At 38.8% G+C, this 23,170-nt stretch overlaps 1 protein-coding gene across 1 annotated transcript in view; it reads left to right on the top strand.

The window, feature by feature from the left end:
* The window catches only part of dazl (deleted in azoospermia-like), a 50,434-nt gene extending 28,358 nt beyond the window's left edge, over window positions 1-22,076 (top strand). Inside the window, exons 2-11 of the mRNA XM_072254418.1 lie at window positions 160-210; window positions 1,572-1,712; window positions 4,464-4,555; window positions 9,587-9,641; window positions 15,487-15,553; window positions 18,061-18,188; window positions 20,042-20,116; window positions 20,448-20,498; window positions 21,526-21,648; window positions 22,002-22,076. Coding sequence (XP_072110519.1) covers window positions 160-210; window positions 1,572-1,712; window positions 4,464-4,555; window positions 9,587-9,641; window positions 15,487-15,553; window positions 18,061-18,188; window positions 20,042-20,116; window positions 20,448-20,498; window positions 21,526-21,648; window positions 22,002-22,076 — 858 coding nt within the window. The remainder of the gene's footprint in view (window positions 1-159; window positions 211-1,571; window positions 1,713-4,463; window positions 4,556-9,586; window positions 9,642-15,486; window positions 15,554-18,060; window positions 18,189-20,041; window positions 20,117-20,447; window positions 20,499-21,525; window positions 21,649-22,001) is intronic.
* The last annotated feature ends 1,094 nt before the right edge of the window (window positions 22,077-23,170 follow it).

The raw sequence follows: 23,170 nt of genomic DNA, 5'->3' as shown, positions 1-23,170 counted from the left end.
AAGACATACTAGTTAGGTTAATTGGTCATTGTGAATTATCTCAATTTGGTTAGGGCTAAGTTGGAGTTGTCGAGGGTTGCTGGGTTACACAGCTTTAAGAGCCAGGAGGGCCTATTTCCTGCTGTATCTCTAAATAAAAAAAAAATAAATAAATTTAAGTGCTGTGGAGTCCTTAGTGTCTGGTCTTGTATAACATGTCCAATCACTCTGGTGAGCAGGTCAAATTTATTTGAGTTGATTCTAGATTTCCTTTGTTTATTCAAAGAAAAGTTGTCTTTGGAGGAGATTGCTCAAATTGTTTTTGCAATCATCTTTTGGGATGGTGTGTGAGAGTAGTGGTAAAATGTGACTTGCTGATGAAATAAACCAATTTAGAACACTTACTAATGCTGATAACTGGTGTGGATGAGGTTTACACTAAATATACACAGTTTCATTTTGATTTTGAGGAATTTGACTTTGGGCTGCATATAGTATTATATCCAGCTGAGTGGAGGTTCGAGAGAGTTCCTTGGTTAATCAAGCTTTGTGTTCACAAAGCAAATTTTTATGCACCTAATTTTTTTATAACATCACCCATTTTCTGGCAAAATACTTTGGATTTTTTAAACATTTGATAATTTTGTAACATATAATGTATGTTGCTGTGAGTGTTCCTGGCTCCACCTCCAGCTCATAGGTGGTTGCCAATAAATATTCTTTCTTGAACAGTCTTTGACTGGTTCACTAGGGTGAGTGTGCATTTTTCTTGTATGATGCATTTCATGTTGTCTTTGTAGCAAACATTTTGGTCACTTGGGTGACAATGAAAAGGAGGTGGAGAAGTGACATGATGATTATATGAAATTGAGGCATAGGTAGATAGCTAGAGTTCCCCGTGTTAGAGGTGTCTAAAACTAGAGAACATAAGTTGAAGCTGAAAGGAAAGAAGTTTAATGGGGATCTAAGGGATAATTTTAGAGTAGTTGATATCTGGAATGAGCTGCCAGAGGTGGTGATAGAGGCAGGAGCGGTACAACATTTGAGACATCCAGGCAGATCCTTGAATAAGCAGAACATAGAGTGATTTTGACTAAAGTGAGATTAGTAAAGATGGCATGATGGTTGCATAACATAGTGGACTTGTGAATCTATTTGTCATATGCAGCTCTGACTCATCTATCCCAAAATGGGTACAAAAGTTTATTTAGTATTTGAAAAAAGTTGATCTTGGCTTAGACTTAACTGTGTGCTATTGCTTTTTAAAAATTTCATTACAGTCTCTCATTCCCAAACCTACACTTCAATTAGCTGTAAATTTGAAAATGACACTGGGTGTCCTTGGCAAATACATCGGTAAAATAATATAGCTGGGGCTGAGAGATCCTGAGGGGAACTACGAGTTGCAACCTGCCAACCTGAGAAAAATCCACCTGTTCAGAAAGTGTCTTCGGTCTAACAACTAGTTCTTGGCCCACATTGGTATATTGCCTTCAATTCCATGTGCTCTGTAACTTCGACCAACATACTTAGAACCTAAAATAGGTTGAATTGTTTTCATGTTATTCCTGAACACTTCCTTTTGTTTGCAGTCTGGAAGAATCATTGAATCACAAGATGTCAATCAGGAATTGGACAGCCAGTCTTCAGCATCTGCTGTGAATCGAAGATATGTTTTGCCAAGTGGAAAAATCATGCCAAACACTATTTTTGTTGGTGGAATTGATTTTGAGGTATGTTTTTACTTTGCTAGATTGTGACATTCTTTCATCCCCTCAATTTTAGCACCTCTGTAGCTAAGAGAATAACAGGACTAAAATCTATACCTTCCTTCCACAACTTTTCACTGCTGGAGAACTTGGTCTAAATATACCAAGCAAAACAACAATTCTTCTATTTGGAATCACTGAGCTTTCCTTTGTTTCGTGATTCTGAAGAAAAGAAGCAAAGTAGACATTCAACAGCAGAGGTAAGGAGGAGGGAGTCTCTGAGAAGCTTTTCAACAAAGGCAAGTTTCATTGAGAGAGTGAATCTGCATCTAGCTAAGGAAGTAAAGGATAGGACAAAATCTGAAGAAAAGACACATTCTGTAGATTAGTAATATGCCAAAAGAAAAGTTAAAATTGGCAACTTCTGAATTACACGAAGGTACGAATATGGAAATAAGAAAGCTCTTGGGTGCAAAGGTTGCAGTGCTGTAAACCTGGTGTGAATTCCCAGTTTAATCTGTTCACTGCTTTAAATGCTTTAAAACAATCTCAGCTGTATAGCTCTGTGTGGAGTGGGCCTCTGAGGAAATGGATGACTACCTGAGATGGTTGTCATAGAGCAGGTTGGAATGAGCATTGCAATCACTCGCACTGAGATCTGTTGCTCAGGACTGCAGGCCAGAATGGTGAATATGGGCCACTAGCAGTTGCTATTTCTGCCATGTGGTCTCATGTAACCTTCCTATTTGGTGTGATGGAAGCTTCTGTCTACCCATCCGTGGCCACGAAACTCTCCTTTGCCTGGAGACCTATCTATAGTAACAACCACCCAGTATTAAGGTTGATAATTAAATGAAGTAAAGAGCACCTGGAGGAATTGTGAAAGTTCCTGAAGATTGCAGGCTTTGAGGTTAACCAGGATTATGATGTCTAAAGTGTGAGGACAGATCTCCTGGTAGGCACCGAAATGTATGGTTTCTTCAAGAAAAATAGTCACATGGCTGGGGTGCAGCAAGGCTAGAAAAAGAAATCTTAAAGGAAACCTGGAGTATGAACATAGACCATGGGCTTTGTTTCCCTAACACCATTATTATATCCTTTACAAAGAAAAATACTATAAGATATTCTGGTGAAAATTTGTAGGAATTGAGAGAAAATCAAGCTGCTTAGCCTATAACTGCTCTGCATTTGATGTGATTGTAATCTGAACTCCAAATTCTTGTCTACCATTGGTAACTATTCACCCCTTTGCTTGGCTATCTGCTTCTATCTTAAAATATTTTTATATTCTGCTTCAATCAAATCTTGGAGAAGATTTCACCGATCTTAAATTAGTGATCTTTTTCCAGCTTATCCAATAAGAGGGAACATTCTTCATAAGCACCTCTCAAGACCCCCCAGAATCTTGTTTTTGATTTCAAGTTGTTTCACTTTCTAAACTGCTGGTTTCAAATCTTAACTATACAGCCTGTCCTCAAAGACAGTCTACTCATTTCAGACCTAGTGGTGGGTCCTTAAAAAATAAAAAATTAAAAAAAAAAAAAATTGGGCATCATATAATGTTGCACATTGAATAATTTTGCAGTTGATTGAGTTTTTAAATGCTACAGATAATTAAGTCTCAAACGGACTTCTGAAAGCTGTGGTCATAGTCATACAGCATGGAAATGGACTCTTTGGCCTAATTGGTTCACGTTGACTAAGATTTCCATCTAAGCCAGTTCATTTTGCTAGCATTTGGCCTATATCCCTCACATCTTTTTATATTTATGTATGTGCTTGAGTGCTTTTTTAAACGTTAGTACAACACAGGAATGGGCCCCTTGGCACATGATGTTGTGCTGAAGTAATTAAATTAGTAATTAAACCGTTCACTACACTAAAACCTATTGCCTATATAATGCCCATATCCTTCCATTCGCTGAATATTCATGGGTCTACCTAAAAGCCTCCTTAAGTACATCTATCATATCTCCACTACCACCTCTGGCAGTGTATTCCAAGCACCCACCATTCTGTGTGCCCCTCAGAACTCCTTTACACTTAGCCAAAAGTGAAAAGGAAATTACACTTCGTGAATTGTACATGGAGATAGGAGGAGAAAATAATGCCCTTGTCTAGTGTGATAACTTAAAGCTAGGAAAAATCAGGAGGATGGTTGTTTTTTGTGCTGTTGTGTCAAGCAAATCTATTAGCTGTAGAAAACTGTTCTCAAGCCAGAAGTAATGAGATGGGGAACATATACAACAGCCTCCATTGAGTAATATTTTGATTTTTGCAAGCAACACTGCAGAAAGTCTGTCTTCTGTTCCGTGGTGAAGTAAAACTTCACAATTTTCTAATCCTGACTTAATTTTGGGCTTAATGTTGCACCTTTGAGTGTTTCCAATTTTTTTAAATGTTCTGTGTTCTCAGTTCCATTGTTACAGATATTTGTTGGCTTCTGTGCAGTCATTCAGGGTTGATGTTCATAATTCTCACTCGATCCTCATTGACTACTGTTGTGGTCGCCTAGGCTTGTTCTTTACTAACCAGCCTTCAGCATGATACTTCATTATTTTGTCACTAGGCCCATCTGAAGAATACCTTTGAGTCATTTGTGAGTTGTACATTTGTTCAATTGTCTTTACGTAGAATCGATCAGTCTTGAGGTTTCAGTAGTTTTCTGGAGCTGTGCAGACCCAAAAGATATGTAAAGATTACCTAATTTTAGTAATGCGTAAACATTTAAATCTCTATTAAACAAATGCTACTGATTTTTATTTTTCATGATAGATGGGTGAGGATGAAATGCGAAACTTCTTTACAAAGTATGGTGCTGTGAAGCAAGTTAAAATAATCAGTGATGGAGGTGGTGTTTCAAGAGGGTAAGAAGTTCCTTATTTGAAGTTAATTATTACACTATGGTCTTGGTGACTATGAAAGATTGGGAAGAAGTGTTGATTGACTAAATTCCAGCATTTGGCATAATTTATTAAAAGCAGATCTATTCATAACCCTCTATATAGTGGCAAAACACTTGGAAAATCAAAATACACAAGTGGAATTGACTGGTTAAAAAATTAGTGTTTGACAAATTTGAGCTATACTGAGTCGATAAAGGGGAAATAAGTGGATGTAATGTATTTGAATTTTGTATATATAAAGAAAAAAGCATTTAATAGTGTAGTGATGTTAGAACTCCAGTGTCAGGAGAAATGTTTGTGTAGGGAAATTGCAGTGGGGTAAATGAATTTTGTGTGAATTCTAATATATAGAATGAGATAGGACTGTGCAATCTACAAATTGTATTGCTTCCCCACAAGTAATTTCTTCCTAACTGGTATGTCAAATTAAACTTTCTGTGACTCTTGTATTCTGGAGTACATTGCTTGCTCTGTATTTTACACTGGAAATCATGCCAATCTTCATTACATTTTGGCTGCTAAGTATTGTCTTCTGCTTTACAAGTTTAAAAGTCTTTGGAGCGTAGAAGGTTGAGGGGGGACTTGATAGAGGTATTTAAAATTATGAGGGGGATAGAGTTGACGTGGATAGGCTTTTTTCATTGAGAGTGGGGGAAATTCAAACAAGAGGACATGAGTTGAGAGTTAGGGGGCAAAAGTTTAGGGGTAACATGAGGGGGAACTTTACTCAGAGAGTGGTAGCTGTGTGGAATGAGCTTCCAGCAGAACTGGTTGAGGCAGGTTCGATGTTGTAATTTAAAGTTAGATTGGAGAGCTACATGGACAGGAAAGGAATGGAGGGTTATGGGCTGAGTGTAGGTCGGTGGGACTAGGTGAGAGTAAGAGTTCGGCATGGACTAGAAGGGCCGAGATGGCCTGTTTCCGTGCTATAATTGTTATATGGTTATAAATCATTTTTGTGGACAGCATAGCACACATCTAATTTTATGCAATTATTTCATCAGTTCAAATGAATAAATGGAATTCTAGGTTCAAAGAAGGTAACCAATGTTTTATTTAAATGCCTTTTCTGCTCTGAAAAAATTGATATTATGAGTAGGTGGCAGTGAATTTGTAGGGAGCTGGGGGAGTGTGTTGTGGACATTGGAATGCCGATATTTCTTTTGCATTCAGCCAGTCATCAGGATAATAATCCTGAAATCCAAGCTCTGTGGCTGATTTAAAAGAATTAAGAAGCAACAAAGTTGCATCTGAATGTATTTGTTTAGTCATAGTCATACTTTATTGATCCTGAGGGAAATTGGTTTTTGTTACAGTTGTACCTTAAATAATTAAATAGTAATAAAACCATAAATAATTAAATAGTAATATGTAAATTATGCCAGGAAATAAGTCCAGGACCAGCCTATTGGCTCAGGGTGTCTGACCCTCCAAGGGAGGAGTTGTAAAGTTTGATGGCCACAGGCAGGAATGACTTCCTATGACGCTCTGTGTTGCCTCTCGGTGGAATGAGTCTCTGGCTGAATGTACTCCTGTGCCCACCCAGTACATTATGTAGTGGATGGGAGACATTGTCCAAGATGGCATGCAACTTGGACAGCATCCTCTTTTCAGACAGCACCGTGAGAGTGTCCAGTTCCATCCCCACAACATCACTGGCCTTACGAATGAGCTTGTTGATTCTGTTGGAGTCTGCTACCCTCAGCCTGCTGCCCCAGCACACAACAGCAAACATGATCGCACTGGCCACCACAGACTCATAGAACATCCTCAGCATCATCCGACAGATGTTAAAGGACCTCATTCTCCTCAGGAAATAGAGACGGCTCTGACCCTTCTTGTAGACAGCCTCAGTGTTCTTTGACCAGTCCAGTTTATTGTCAATTCGTATCCCCAGGTATTTGTAATCCTCCACCATGTCCACACTGACCCCCTGGATGGAAACAGGGGTCACCAGTACCTTAGCTCTCCTCAGGTCTACCACCAGCTCCTTAGTCTTTTTCACATAAAGCTGCAGGTAATTCTGCTCACACCATGTGACAAAGTTTCCTACCATAGCCCTGTGCTCAGCCTCAGCTCCCTTGCTGTTGTATCCAACTATGGCAGAGTCATCAGAAAACTTCTGAAGATGACAAGACTCTGTGCAGTAGTTGAAGTCCGCGGTGTAAATGGTGAAGAGAAAGGGAGACAAGACAGTCCCCTGTGGAGCCTCAGTGCTGCTGATCACTTAATAATTGGTTTTGATTTCCTTCTGTGAAGTTAGACTGTAAAAATCAAAATGATCCTTTCCGTTAGGCAAGTTTACCTTGGATAGTCCACTTGAGAAACTTGGATCCAAACCTCTCAATATCGCTGCACCTGGCAGATGATTTTTAAGATAAACTGTTAAACTTTGGTTATCATCTCTGCTTTATTAAATAAAAATCAAATATAGAATAATATAACCCGTCAGAAAAAGTAAAGGTAACAAGTGTAGGGTACCTTGGTTTTCAAGAGGTATTGAGTGTGTACTTAAGAGAAAAAAAAAAATGATGTATAGCAAGTATAGGCAAGTGGGAACAAATGAGGTGCTTATGGAGTGCAAGAAATGCAAGATAAGACAAGAAAGAAATCAGGAAGGCTAAAAGAAGGCATGAAGTTGCTTTAGCAGATAAGTTGTAGGAGATTATACAGATATGTTAAGAGCAAAAGGATTGCAAAGGACAAAATTCGCCCTCTGGAACACAAGAATGGCAATCCAAGTGTGGATCCAAAACAGATGTAGGAGATATTAAATTCATTCTTTGCATCTATATATACTTAGGCAGTTACAGAGTCTATAGAAGTGAGGCAAAGCAGCATCAACTTCATGGACCCTGTATAGATTAAGGAGGAGGTCTTTGCTATCCTGAGGCAAATCTGGCTGGATAAATCCCCAGGGCCTGTCATGGTGTTCCTCGGACTCTATAGGAGACATGCAGAAATTGCTAGAGCCCTAGCAGAGATATTTTAAAAATTCTGAGCAACAGGAGAAGTATCAGAGGATTGGAGGGATAGCCAATGATATTCCACTTTTTTTTAAAAAAAGGTTGTAAACAGAGACCAGGAAATTATGGGCGAGTCTGACATCAGTGTTGGAAGGAATTCTAAAGAACTGGGTATATAAGTAGTTGGATAAACATGGACTGATTAAGGATATTTGGCACAGCATCGTGCATGGTAGGTCATGTCTAGCCAATCTTAGGTCTTTCGAGGAAGTTCGTCGTCTTGGCTATCCCTCGAGGTCGAGGATGATGATCTTCATTCTGAAGAAGTGGCCCACAGAGTGAAGACGCCTGTGCGTGTATTTGTTTTACGTGTACTTGATGTTGCACACCAAGAAGCACACGATACTTCACAAGTCAACCAACTGATTCCAATGGCATGGAAACCACGACAATTGGAGCTGATGGATTTGTTGCAGCCTTCATCTGTCTTCATAGTCGTTGAGTTTGAAGTAACTTTGTCCGCCTGTTCCACCGTTGAGGTCTTGGATGGATTGTTCTTTGTCAGGGACCTCACCCTTGACCTTACCTCCATGGGTGTCCCTACCAGGAGCATAGCTCCAGACGGCATTGCTCTCGGGATCACGGGACCACACAAGCTTCTCCACCACGACAAGGTGACAATCCACGGAGAAGAAGTTACCAGGAAAGTTAATGAAGGCAAAGCAGTGGATGTTGTGTACATGGACTTTAGTAAGGCCTTTGGCAAGGTCTCGCATGGGATGTTGGTGAAGAAGGATCAGAAGGTCAGCATTCAAGATGAGGTAGTAAAATGGATTAGGTATTAGCTTTGTAGAACTAGCCAGAGAGTGATAGTAGAGTGCTGCCTCTCTCATTAGAGACCTGTGACTAGTGGTGTGCTGCAGGAATCAGCGCTGGATCCGTTGTTGTTTTTCATCTATTATCAATTATCTGGGTGATAATGTAGTTAACTGAATCAGCAAGTTTGCAGATGACACTAGTATTGGGGGTGTAATGGACAGTGAGGAAGGCTGTCATGGCTTGCAGAGGGATCTACATCAGCTGGGAAAATGGGCTGAAAAATGGCAGGTGGAATTTAATGCAGACAAGTGAAGTTTTGCACTTTGCTAGGACCAACCAGGGAAGGACTTGCACAGAGAACAATAGTACACTGAGTGTGGTAACATAAAGTGATCTGGGAATACAGGTACATAATTCGTTGAAAGTGGTGTCACAAGTAGATAGGGCCGTGAAAAAAGCTTTTGGCACATTAGCCTTTATAAATCAATATAAAGTGCAGAAGATGGGATATTATGTGAAGGATATTGCTATGTCTGGAGAACCCAAATTATAAGGAAAGATTGATTAGGTTAGGACTGTGTTCTGTAGAACATAGAAAATTGAGAGCAGATTTGATAGGTATATAAAATTATGAGGGGTATAGATAGGCTATAAATACAAGCAGGCTTTTTCCACTGAGGTTGAGTTGGGAGTACAGGTAGAGGCCATGGCTGAAGGGTGAAAGGTGAGGTTTAAAGGGAATGTGTGGGGGTGGGGGGAAACTTCACTCAGAAGGTCGTGAGAGTGTGGAATTAGCTGCCAGTGCAAGTGGTGCATGTGAGCTAGATTTCAACCTTGAAGAGAAGTTTGGATAGTAGGGTTATGGAGGGCTGTGGTCCTGGTCCAGGTAGATGAGAGTAGGCAGTTTAATGGCTTTGGCATGAACTAGATGGGCCAAGGGACCTGTTCCTGTGCTGTACTTCTGACTCCATGACTCTAAGTAAAAACTGAGGTGGTGTAACGGAGTGCCATGGATTGCTTCTTGTTCCCTATACAATATTTCTGCTTCAATATCAGTCCATGCAACTTAAGTGCCATGTTTCCTCCTTTACAACAGTGATTACATGTGGTTTTTGGAAGTAAATCACCTTGTCTTGAGTTTGTTGATTGTACCTTTTATGTGATACTAATTAAATCATGAATTTAAACTATCTTTCTTTGTATTCAGATATGGTTTTGTTTCATTTCACAATGATGTGGATGTACAGAAGATTATTTCAGAAGTAAGTGAAGTTTTCCACAAAGATGATTTAAGATGATAAAGTTCAACTACAGTATGTTGAGTCTTTAAGTTAAAATTGTTTGAATGAAAGTAATTAAACATTAATTTTAATTGAGACTGCATTTGAAAATTAATCAGTATATTTAATTAATCACTTGCAAAAAGTCTGGAATTTTTGTAATTGAAGCTTAAAAGATATACTAGATTCATTGCAGAGGAAATAGATTTTGTTCAAAATAGATATCTGTATCTTTAAAGGAGCCAAGCTTACAACAAAATTTTGAATTGGTCCCCTCCTAACTATGTAGGTAGAGTTGCACAATTTTATCCTTTCAAAATCGGGGGCGACACACAATACCAGTGTTGTCTTAAATTATCCATCTGGTCCCTGCCCTGTTCTTGTCTCCTAAGCCTGCACAAACTATTTAAAATTCGGTTTGAAACTATCATTTACTTGGCTATCATTTTCTAAAAGTACTTACCAAATTATCATTAACCTGTTGCTTATTTTTTTTCTTCGTGGTACATTCGCACCCATGTACCTGTTAGTGACTAGAATAAAAAGAAAATAGAAATAGGAAGCTTTAGGCCTGTCAAGCCATTTTTGCCTTAGTTTTGTTTTCTTTCCGAGTCCTCATATTGTGAACTAACAAGTAACCAATACACTTGAATATAATATTCGGCATTTACAGTTCTGAAATAGATTAGTTGAATCATTTTTGACCTGCTTGTAATTTAAGTACGTTAAGGAGATCAATAGTTTATGCAGTGCAGCAGGTATGGTGTACTGTGAAAAGTTTTTTTGTTCCATTACTGTTCAGTGAACACTGACATTCCATCTTTCTCATTTGCTTACTATGCTGCCTGCCAGCTTTTTTTGTATGTGATTTCCAAGCATGCCTGTACAAATGTTTTTTTTCATGTCGTATCTGATTCCACAACCCACTGTGGTATTATGTTCCAAGGTGTGTGGGAGTTTAAAGTAGATGTGCAGGGTAAATTTTAAATATGCACATGCACACTATTTGACATTTCTGCCCTAGAGGGGAAAGTAACTGTGCTTACCCTATGTCCCTCATAAACTTCGTATATTTCTATTTGGTCACGCCTCAGCATCCAGTGCTCCAGAGAAACAATCCAGGTTTGTCCAACCTCTCATTATAGATAATAGTCTCCAATCCAGACAAAGTTACTTCATCCTCCTCATAATATGGTGAACATACAGTGCCTATAAAAATGAATCACAGTGGATTTAATTCCACTTTTTTTTTTGACACTGATCAACATAAAAAGACTTTTGTATCAAAATAAAAACAGATCTCTACAAAGTGATCTAAATTAATTGTAAATAAAAACACAAAATAATTGATTGTTTGAGTATTCTTCCCCCTCTTAATATGACACACCAAATCATCACTTGTGCTGCCAATTGCTTTTAGAAGTCATATAATTAGTTAAATAGAGATCACCTATGTGCAGTCAAGTTGTTTCAATTGATTGTAGTAAAAGTACACCTGAATCTGGAACACCCAACTGCTGGCGGGTCAGTATCCTGGCAAAAACTACACCATAAAGGCAAGCGAGCACTCCAAATAACTCCACAAAAAGATAATTGAAAAGCACAAGTCAGATGGATACAAGAAAATTTCCAAGTTTCTAAATGTTCCTTGGAGTACAGTTAAGTCAGTCATCAAGAAATGGAAAGAATATGGCACAGTTGTAAATCTACCTAGAGCAGGCCATCCTCAAAGCAAAGTGACTATGCAAGAAGGGGACTAATGAGGGAGGCCACCAAGAGACTGATGATATTTCTGGAGAGTTACAAGTTTCAGTGGCGGAGATTCTGCGCATACAACTGTTGCATTGGTGCATCACCAATTGCAGCTTTATAGGAGAGTGGCAAAGGGAAAGTCGCTGTTGGAAAAACTCACGAAATCTCAGATAGAGATTGCCAGACGGCATGTGGGAGACTCTGAAGTCAGCTGGAAGAAGGTCCTGTAGTCTGATGAAACCAAAATTGAGCATTTAGTCTGATGGCCAAAAAGCTATACATATTTGACATAAGCCAAACACTGAACCATCATCAAAAGTACGCCATCCCTAACTTGAAGCATAGTGGTGACTGCATCATGCTGTAGGGATGCTTCACTGCAGCAGGCCCTGGAAGGCTTGTGAAGGTAGAGGGTAAAATGAATGCAGCAAAATTACAGGGAAATTTTGGAGGAAAACCTGATGCAATCTGCAAGAGAACTGCGACTTGGGAGAAGATTTGTTTTCCAGCAAGACAATGATCCTAAGCGTAACGCCAAAGCTTCACAGAAATAGCTTGAAATCAACAAAGTTAATGTCCTAGAGTGGCCAAATCAGGGTCAAGACCTCAATCCAATTGCTAATTTGTGGCTGGACTTGAAAAGGGCTGTTCACTCACAATCCCTGTGCAACTTGACAGAGCTTGAGCAGTCTTTTTAAGAAGAATGGGGAGAGAAATTGCAGGGTCTAGATGTGCAAAGCTGATGGAGACCTATCCTAGGCTGTAATTGCTGCCAAAGATGCATCTACTAAATACATACTTGAAGTAGGTGAATACTTCTGCATTCAATTATTTTGTGTTTTATATTTGTAATTAGTTTATTTCACTTTGTAAAAATTTGTTTTCACTGTGACACGAAGGAGTCTTTTCTGTTGATCAGTGTCAAAAAAGCCAAATTAAATTAAAACAATAAAACATGAAAACTTCTAAGGGGGAGGTGTGAATACTTCTAATAGACACTGTAATTGTACATAGTATACCCAACTTTTGTATCTGGTCTCCTGACCAATGAAGGCATGCTACCCTTAATCTTTCCACCCTGTCTACTTGTGTTGCCTCTTTAAGAGCGCTATGGACTTGTACTCCAAGATCTCACTGTACATCACTACTAAGGATTCTGCCATTTACTGTATACTTTTGCATTTGACCTCCTACAGTGCAATACCTTGTTGAACTATATCTACTATTTTTCCACTTGTATTTCAATATTCTGCTGTATCTTTTGACAGCCTTCCTTGCTATCCAGAGGTCCCAGCATTGACCCCCTCTCTTCCTTGGCAATTTTTAAATCCGGTCTTCCAAATTATGATGGATCTTTGGCCCTCTTTTTTGGGTTGGCCTTCTGTTAAGGAACTTGTTGAAAGTGTTACCAAAGTCATTGCCCTATGTTCATCAATCTTCTTTATCTTCATTGCACACTTCAAGTTCTTAAGACATGAAGTCCCTGACGGTTATTGCCTATCTGTAATGTTTATGCTTTTCCAAATACAAGCAAGTTCTATCCTGAATGATCTTCTATTTTCCCTACACCCACTTGCTCTTCAGATGCTGTTTACTCTAATTACACTTCTTTCAGCCCATTCCCACGTCAGTTAAGTCAACATTGTTATCATTGGCAATCTGTATGTCATGAAATTTGATTTATGGCAGCAGTACAGTGCAATGCATAAGCATTGCTATAAATAGCAATAAGAATATATAGAAGTACAAAAATGTGAAGCAGTCTTCATGGGTTAATGGACCATTCAGAAATGTGATGGCAGAGGGCAAGTGGCTATTCCTAAAGAGTGAGTGAGTGTGTGTATCTTCGGGCTCCTCTGCCACCTCGAGGATAGTAGTGTTGCAAAGAAGGCATATTCTGGATGGTGAGAGCCCTTAATGATGGAAGTGGCTGAGTTTACAACACTCTGGAGCTTTTTTTCTAATGCTGTGCATTGGCATGTCTGTACCAGATGGTGATGCAACCAGTCAGAGTGCTCTCCCCAGTACATGTATATAGAATTTTGCTAGAGTATTTGACATGCCAAATCTCCTTAAACTCCTAATGAAATATAGCCGCTGGCATGCCTTCTTTGTAAATATGTTGAGCCCAGGGTAGATCTTCAGAGATGTTGACACACTGGAATTGAATTGAAACTGCTCATGCTTTCCATTTTTGGACCCATCTATGAAAACTGCTGTGTTCTCCAAATTTTCCCCTTTCTGAAGTCCATAATAAGTTCCTTGCTGTTACTGACATTTGAGTGAAAGGTAGTTGCTGTGAAGCCATCAATTAGCTGATTTATTTCACTCTTGTATACCACCTCACCACCAGCTGAGATACTGCCAACATTAGTGCCATCGGTGAATTTGTAGATAGCACTTGAATTGTACCTAGCCGTACAGTCACGTGTAGAGAGAATAGAGCATTGGGCTAAGCATGCATCCTTCAGCTGCACCTTTGTCGATTGTGGAGGAGATGTTATGTCTGATCTGCACTGATAGTGGTGAGGAAGTCAAGGATCCACTTGCTATAACTTCTAATATTCTGCCCAGTCACTGATTCCCAAGGGCAGTCTACACCTTATTTCCCACTACATCTCCATTGTTTTTTTTTTTGTCACCCATCATGATCTTGAGCTCTTTCACTGATGAAGTTGTCAAAGCATTGCATCTCATTTCTGGACTATGAACTCTTTTCCTGTATATCCAGAACTTCTAATCCAATTAAAAATGTTATGGATTCCTTGCTCAATTTATGTAAGATCAATTGTTCTGTGCCTTTTAGTCACTCTCGGGTAATCATCCTGCTGAACTGGCAGAACTTGCTCACTAGCTCCAACACTGTTAGGGGTTGAAACATGTTGATGAAAGCAGTGCTGTTGTCGTTTAGTGAACTGACTCCTTCCTTGCGAAGCCTGATGTCAGTTCTGTAACACTTTATACCCCATTGGATGGTGACCTTTGCATTGAACATGGGCTTTTTAAAATCCTAGACAGCAACTGATATTTCTTTCTAGCCTCGTTTCTTCCCCAGCTCTACAGCTTACTTCTACTTCCTCCTAAGATCTGACCCTTGTATCAGTCTGCTTTTGATCCACAGAATGTTTCTTCCAATATCATTTATTTTCCAAGCCTTTACCATGTACAATGGAATCATTGTCAAGGGTATCGCCAGTAGTTGAAAAGCTGTTCTCAGCTTGATTGCTAAAATTGGGGGAGAATTTAGGATGGTATTGAGAATCTTGAAGTCATCACTGGGGAAAACAAAGGCCCTAAGCAGTGAGAGGAGAAAACTCCCTCAAGCTTACCTAGCTCTCTGCCCCTGAGTAACCACCTGCACAATCTGCATTTCCCCCATTTTACTTGTTGGCTACCTTGGAATCCACAAAACTAGTGGAATCAAGTCATTCCCTATTCCTTGTGGACTGTAAAAGAACAACATCTGTGATTTAGCCTATCATCTTTTACCATGTCTGCCAGCTGCAACGAGATGCCGCTGTCAGCCACAACTTCTCCATACCATTTCTTGCCTTCTGTGGAAGCCACTTAATCTGTGGCTCCCTTGTCTGCTCATTTCTCCCTGACTGTGGCACTTCTCCCTGCAATTGCAGGAGGTGTAACACTTAATCTTACCTAATCTGTACTTTCTGATGAGGCATCCTCCACTTGCCATGTCTTTATCTACTTGACTATACCTGTTATAGTCTGTCTTTTTGCAACCTTTCTATCTTTATGACATCAGCAAATTTAGCCAATTAATCTTCAATGTCTACATCCAAGTAACTTACTGAACTTTCGAGTTGAACTTGAAATGATTAAGCTATCCCTAACTTGCTTTGTAAACCACTTCACTATTCCTAGTGAAACGACATGATTTTTTTCTCTTTACCAAGGAATTTGTAATATTAAAAATGAAGGGTGTTAGAACTTCTATCTAGTAGTTCAGGCAAATTACTTCAGTTGCATTGCTAGATATACTGGAAAATGGAGTATCTTTTGTAATTTCTATTATGCAATAATTCAGGGTATGAAAAAATGTGTTCTTTGTTTGTAGTCTCAGATTAACTTCAAGGGGAAGAAGTTGAAGATTGGACCGGCAATCAGGAAGCACCAAGACTCGTGTAAGTGGAATTCTGCCTTAAACCTGAAGGTTATATGCATTCCATTGATTATTCTGTATAGATACAGTGCAACTCTTATTAGGGTCAGTTGCTTCAATTATAATAGATGTTGATTTAATTATGGATATCACAATTCTGTTGTATCTCAGATACTTGACGTGGGGTATGCACAGCAGTAATTTTGCCTTTATCAAGTACAAAAATATTTTCAATGTTCTTTCCTCTGTACATCTCTACCTTCATTCTCAAGGTGATTCCAGGATTGAGGGTACTAATGGAATCCATGGTGTTTAGTTTGATATAAAAGTGATTCCTCTATGATGGAAGAGTTGGTTCTAGAAAATACTTGGTATCATGATTCTGTATACAGGTTTCCCCCGCCATCCAAAGGTAGAGTGTTCCTATGAAACTGTTCATAAGCCAGAATGTTGTAAAGCGAAGAAGCAATTACCATTTATTTATATGGGAAAATTTTGTGAGCGTTCGCAGACCCAAAAATAACCTACCAAATCATGCCAAATAACACATAAAACCTAAAATAACAGTAACATATAGTAAAAGCAGGAATGATATGATGAATACACAACCTATATAAAGTAGAAATACTTTTCCACAATAATTGCCACACCGTTCTCCATAGTGAAAATCTCAGGCAGCACTCTCGGCAAAAACACCGCGCAAGCGCTCTCCAGTAACCTTTAAGCTATGAAGCTGCCAAATCATACCAAATAACATAAAAATACACAGCCGATATGAAGTAGAAATAGAAATAATGTATGTACAGTGTAGTATCACTTACCGGAATTGGGACAGCGCCGAGCACACTGATGGTGTGTTAGGCTGAGTCGTCGGAGGTTGGGGTGGTGCAGTGGCTCCCAACCTCTGGGCAGTGACCCAATACCGATCCGCGAAGTATGCAGGGGTACAGCGGTGCCTGGGACGCACCCAACACATCTTTAAGAAAAAAGCCAAAACAAACAAGCTAATTAATTAGGTGCCGCCCGGCACGTAAATATCGGCCCAGATCAGAGGCGACGCAATCGGCAATTGCCTCTGATTGCAGCGAAAATCTCATGCAGTTGCCTCACGTTCATTTCCTAGATGACTTCACTTTCGGTCCGTTCGCTACTGCGTTCGGTTTTGATTGTTATCCTTTTTTCTTTCAATTGCATCAGCTCTTCATCAATCAGTTCTTGGTCAGGGAATGCCAAAACCTCTTCAACATGATCTTCGTCAACTTTCACAAGCCAAACTCACTTTGTCCTTATTTCGTTCACCACGACCGAAACGCTTAATTATGTCTGGTTTTACGCTAAGTGTAGCACTCTTACGAGCTCTTTCAGGCTTTTCCGATACCCTCGAACTCATCTTGCTAACGGCTGTTCACAGGCACGTGTTTAAGCAATGCCGGCGAGAATGCCATTCCAAATCCGGGGCAGAGCGGCTGCTTTTTATCGTGCGCTGCTTTTTATTCGCATGCTGCCTTTTTTCATAACAGTGAAAACACCTGTTAGCGAAAGCAGGTAACTAATGTAGGTCCTTCGTAACAGTGAGGTTTCGAGTGGGGGACACCTGTAATGCAAAACCCTATTTCCCACTGCACCGAATTTATAATCGCAGTTGTATTCTTCCAAGATTTATTTTCTCTTAATGGTAAAGGAAGTACCACAGCTGCTGGTTTATAGTGGAGGAAAAGCCTTAAGTATCCAGACCAATTCCTTTAAGAGGCCATTAGCTATATTTGGAGAAGTAAGCAATTCCAGATGCTGCTTTGTGGAGCAAGAATTACCTTATGTGTGATGGGTAGAGAGATAATAAATTTGTGGAGGGGGAAGCACAGGAAGAGCAGAGGCATCTAGGAGAGGGGGGGGGGGGTGACAGCAGGAGCAGCCTCTTGTGATTCCACTTGCCACCTTCCGGCCTTCAGTTTGAATGGAGGTACAAACTTATAAACATGCATCTCATATTAGTTTGATGAAAATCTCAACTGGTAATAACATGGAAAGCTCTTTGGAGGAGGACATGGAGAGTGAGGAGAGGACATTGCTAGGCAGTGTATATAATATATGTATGCGTATATAGAGTAATATAGCATTATCTAAATGTGTTAAAAGTATTTGGGGTGTGGGCAAAACAGAAATGTTTCTTTTGTACTGTTTATTTAACACCCCTCTCCACCCTCCACAGATTTCTTTTTGGGAACTATTTATACTGTTACTCAAATTCTTGTATAGTGATTTGTCTGCATAGTTTTCCATAAAATTGTATTTTGTTCCTGTAAATTCAAGAAAATGTATCTTAAGAAAATGCAAGAATGCAAAGTATCTCAAGGTGGTAATGCATGTATAATATGTTTTGATAATTTTATTTTGAAGTTTGAATTCTACACTGTGAACTTCCACAACCTAAATGTCATAATGTAAGAGTTTATTTCCTGCATTGAACTTTCCATTTTGAGGTTTTTATTTTTCTTTTTGAATAATCAAATTTATTTTTCCTTTTATCAGATCCAATTCATTTGGTCCAGGCAAGATCAGCTCCCATTATTACATCACCACCTTCCTGTGTGTGCCAAAACACAGACACCTATTTTCATTCTCCTACATTTCCTGGGTCAGCTCTTCAGTATGTACAGGCAAGTTAAAGAGACTTCCTGTGTGTACATGTGTATGCACTTTGAACATTTTAAACATCTTGCTGCATTAGAAGTTTGGTGTCTTTGTATTAGATCTGTCTGTCCTAGTAACAGGTGAGGATTCAGAAAATTAAGGATGGACTCTGTTTTGTAAATATCCCAACAATGTTTGATTTAATTGCATTTGCAGTTTAGGAGCATTATAAGTGATCAAATGTTATCCCTTAGCAACTTATGAATTCAACTCATCTTACTCAGTATTTGCATAGATGTACTATTCTCTACTTTTCCAGCTGATTATACTAGAGTACACTGAAGTTGGTCATAAAATTGAGGTGCAGAAGAAACAGGATACTGGCGAAAAATAACAAGGTGTAATTCATTGTTTTCATCATTTGTTTATGGGCACTTTGCAAATCTGATTAGCATTATTACAGACTTCATCATGATATACAGTATGCTGGATGATTTGGCAATTAACAGAAGTCAGTCCCTATAGAAATACATCAAGGAGAAATCCTGGCATTATTTACATATTACTATTTAACTATTTATGGTTTTATTACTATTTAATTATTTATGGTGCAACTGTAACGAAAACCAATTTTCCCCGGGATCAATAAAGTATGACTATGAGGTGTAGAGCCAGAGTCTACTGTGCATAGCCTGAGAACTATCGGAGGAAAATGTGAGTCTTGTTTATTCAGCGTCCTTTGTCTTATTTCCCAGCTATTGGGGAAAAGAATTCTCAGGGACAGCATCTATGAAATGGCGAGGGTTGGTGAGATATTGTCTGCAAGGCTTTGTTCTTGGGAAATCCTATTCTGAAATTGGATTGAATTATTAAGGAGACAAACCATATTTTGAGTGAGGTAGGGGTAGATATGATTGCAGTAGATATCATGGAGGTTAGTAAGGCTATTAATGATGTTATGAGAGAGGCTGACAAATTGATTCTGAAAATAATTTAGTAATAGAAGGCCAAAGGTGGTTGAAGAGAGATTTTCCTTAGTGGAAGACTGGTAGTGAATAATGAAGTTTTTGTTCCTGTAAGATATGATAAGTAACTGTATGATAAATTTGTAGGTGTTACAAAGCTTGGTGGAGATTGCAAAGAACTTTAGGGCTGCAGCTTAATATTGATCAGGTGGACGGTTAGATGGAACAATGACAAATGGAATTCCATCTCAAAGTGCAAGGTCCTGAATTTTGGGAGGACAGAAAAAGGTAGGATATGCACAATTAAATGATAGGGCTCCATTGAGTATTGAATCCAGCAACCTTTGGGTACAAATCCACTGATACAAAAAATGGTAGTAGAATGAAAAGGTAAAGGTATATTAGGTTTCAGCCTTCATTGGCTGTTGCATAAAAGAGATGGGAAGTCGTATTACAATTTACTAGGCCACACCTGGAGCATCGTGTATTTGAGGTTATCGCATCTACGAAGGATGTGATTGTGCTAGATCGGGATTCACTGGTATTGCCTGGATTAGAGCATTTCAGTTGTAAGGAGATACTGGATAAGGTGGGATTGATTTTTCCCTAGAGTGGAAGAGCCGGATGGGTTGCATGATGGAGGTGTACAAAATTGAGGGAATAGATGAGGTGGATGACTTTCTTTTTCTTTTCCTATGGTGGGGTTATTGTAGATGGGTGCATGAACATGGTGAACAGTAAAGTCATTCACTTAGACTCTACTGTCCAAAACTGACTGTACATGGTCCTCTAATTCATTTTTCAAATATTTTAGTTAACCTTTGGTTACAGTATTGTGATCACTAACTACATTTTCAAATTGCTCTGTAGTTGTACCCGAAGGAAAATAAGTTTTGCATGATTTTGTTCTGCAGACCTATTCGTATCCCAGTTCTCAGACAGTACCACAAATTCAAGTGGGTTATTCACATCCCATGTATAATTATCAGGTAATATTTTGTATAAGAATGTATTTCTTTTGACGTGAAATAAACAGGACATGGAGTTGGCAGTAATAAGAAACTTTAAAGATTATTTTTGGATTTGGTAGAGAATTTAATGGATTGCTAACTTGTGTTGGATTTGCTTGGATTATTTAAAGGAGGAAGATGATTCCTGAAAGTGGACTTTTGGAGTGCAAAAGCAAACCTTCAGAATAACAATTATCAAGCTTTAGTTCTTTAATGTTTATTAAAAATGCTAATGTTATGCCTGCAAAACAGATATCAAATTGGCTTCATATTATACTTTGAAGTTTTACTTTTTTTGCTATCATTACAGGCAGCGACGCAGTGGTCACCAGGTGGTCAATGGAGATGGATGATGCCTCAGGTGAAATTAATAGACAAATCTATTAAGTTGTACTTTTAACTAACGTGTTCTTTCCTGTATATCGAACATAACATTGGAAGTAATTGTCAAATAGGGTGGGCTATCACAAATGCAAGTTGATTAAAGACGGTGATCATTTCATGTATGTTTCTTAATATAAAGGTTCCTTACTTTATAGCGTCCAGTAATGTTAGTACTAACAGTAAATTTGAGTGCATTCATTTTAATTCATTCATTGAGGTATCTTGATTATGAAAAAGAATAAGTAAAATTTAATTTAAAATCTGTGCCTGTAGGATGCAACAAATTGCATCTGCAGTAATAGAGTACATAATGTATTGGTTTACATTTACATTTGACAGACGTGAAGGAAATTCAAAAATATTAACTGGATGTAGCTGTCATACAGTAAGCATGCACTTAATGTGTATTAATGAAGCGAAATAGAGGACAAGATGGTACTTTATAACATCGTATAATAAATCAATACATATAGATTAATTCTGATTAAATTAAAATTGGGCTGTTGCTAATGCAAGGAAACATTACTTTTGTTTTCATTGCAAGGGCTAAATATTTGTCAGAGATATTTTAGGGATCCATGAGTTCTGAGGCCCATATATTCCAGTTAGTGTGAATGAAAAATTGCATTCAAAATTTTATTGGCCCGATATTTGCTCGGGAGCAGTTTTTCATTTTGGAAGCATCCTAGGTGTAATCCACAGTACTTTAACTTGCGAAAGTAACAGTTCTTTTGTTTTTTTCTCTTTTCAGCAATAAAGGAGCATTGCACTCAAGCGAAATTACTGGCTTCAATTATTTCATTGCCTTTATTTTTGTTTTGTGCTTAGAAAATATGACATCTTCTTTGAAGTAGCATTTGAGTATGAGCTGAAATTAACTAGAATATATTTAGATAATAGAATTGAGGTTCCTACATAGATTTTCTTAAGCTTAAGTGTAAAGGACTAAAATTTCTGTAACTCCTATTCTTCTCCACCTCTCTTGCCCCTTCTCGCATTATTAGCCTACCACAGGGGGATATGCAAACTTTCCCTGTTCTGAAATGATTAATCCAGGAACTGTATTTGTGCAGAGGGAATGTGATGTACAACAAACTTCAACATCACCGCCAGACACTGTAGAAAAGGTAATTAACAAATCTATAAAGGCTGTTCTTGTGAAACTGCATGAAATCAATTTTAAGAGGAAAGAGGGTTATTTTCAGCCAAATTTCCATTTTATTTTCGTTCTGTTGTCTGTCCCCTTGGCTTGAACGTCAAATGTTGATAGCCTTGCATAATTGTTTTAATTTCTGCACAGATTGAATTTTGTGGTATTAATATGAAATAGCCTCCTATACTGCTTGAAATGACTGAAATTTTATTTGGATTCTTTTTCCTCGCTTTCCTTGTTCCTTCACTGCTTCTCTCCAATAATGCATCTGCTGGTTCATGCTAATTCTTGTTTTAGTTCCTTACTCATATGTGATTATTTTTTTAGTGGGCAGAACTGGTATCCTATCCCTGCTCCATAGAGGCTGAGTTAATGCATGTTGAGCAGCTACAGCCTTGGTAGACATTATTGGGAGGGAACATCAAGGTAAGGAGGACCAATAATCCCGCAGGGAAATTTTCTTGTGCTGCATGGGAAGGTTTAAACTAGAATGGTGAGTGCATTGGGGCTTTGAGCAGGAATAAAGCAGTATCCAGTGAGTGCAAGTCTAGTGATCAGGATAGCCAGGACACAGTTAAGGCAGGGAAAGGAATACTCAATTAAGTGGTATTTATTTCAATGCCTGAGGTTTAACACGCAAGGCAGATGAACTCAAGTGTGGATTGACTGAGGACTAGGATGTTATAGTCATAATAGTAACATGGCTAAGTAAAGGGCAGTACTGTCAGCTCAATATTCAGGATACCAGTGCTGCACATGTGACAGATGTATAAGTAAGTGAGGAAAAAATGTAGCATTTTTGATAAGGGAGGGCATTCTTGGGGGATTGTCCATTGAGACCATATGGGTAGAATGTAAAAACAAAAAGAATCATTCTAGTGGAGCTGTATTATAGACCCCACAATCGTCAGTGGGAAGTCGAGCAGCATGTGTGTAGAGAATTTTCTCAGTTGTAAGAATAATGGGGTTGTATAAGTGGTAGACTTTATTTTTCCCACTATTTTCCCATATTTCCCACTATGTGTTAGGAACCTGAATGATGTTGACTTTGTGAATTGTGACCAGGAAAGCTTCTTGAGTCAACGTACAGAAGGCCTTACTTGGAAGGGTGCAATAACTGGATCTTGTTGGGGAACAAAGCAGGACAAGTACCTGAATGGCACCAGTGATCATATTTGTATTGGTTTTAAGCTGGTAATGAACATTACTATGTAGGTACGCAGGAGAGGTTTCTAAACTGAAGCAGGGCTAATTTTGAGGGAGTTGGACCCAATCCAGCAGATGTCAATTATTTCAAAGTGAATGAATGGTAAGTGGAAGAACTTTGAGTGTGAGATCAAGTATCCTGGAGAGGCATGTTTCTGTTAAGGTGAATGGTAAACCTGGCTAGTTCCCATGATAAAGTTGGCAGAATTTGCAACCTTCTGCAGCCTTTTCTGGTCCTGTGCAGTTGCTGTTCCTTTTCGTGCCTTGTGGCACATTGGGCAGCAACCTTG

Source organism: Mobula birostris, chromosome 3, assembly GCF_030028105.1.
Source record: "Mobula birostris isolate sMobBir1 chromosome 3, sMobBir1.hap1, whole genome shotgun sequence".
NCBI classification, from domain to species: Eukaryota; Metazoa; Chordata; class Chondrichthyes; order Myliobatiformes; family Myliobatidae; genus Mobula; species Mobula birostris.
The sequence above is the reverse complement of the archived record's forward strand: the minus strand, read 5'-3'. Positions and strand labels throughout refer to the sequence as shown.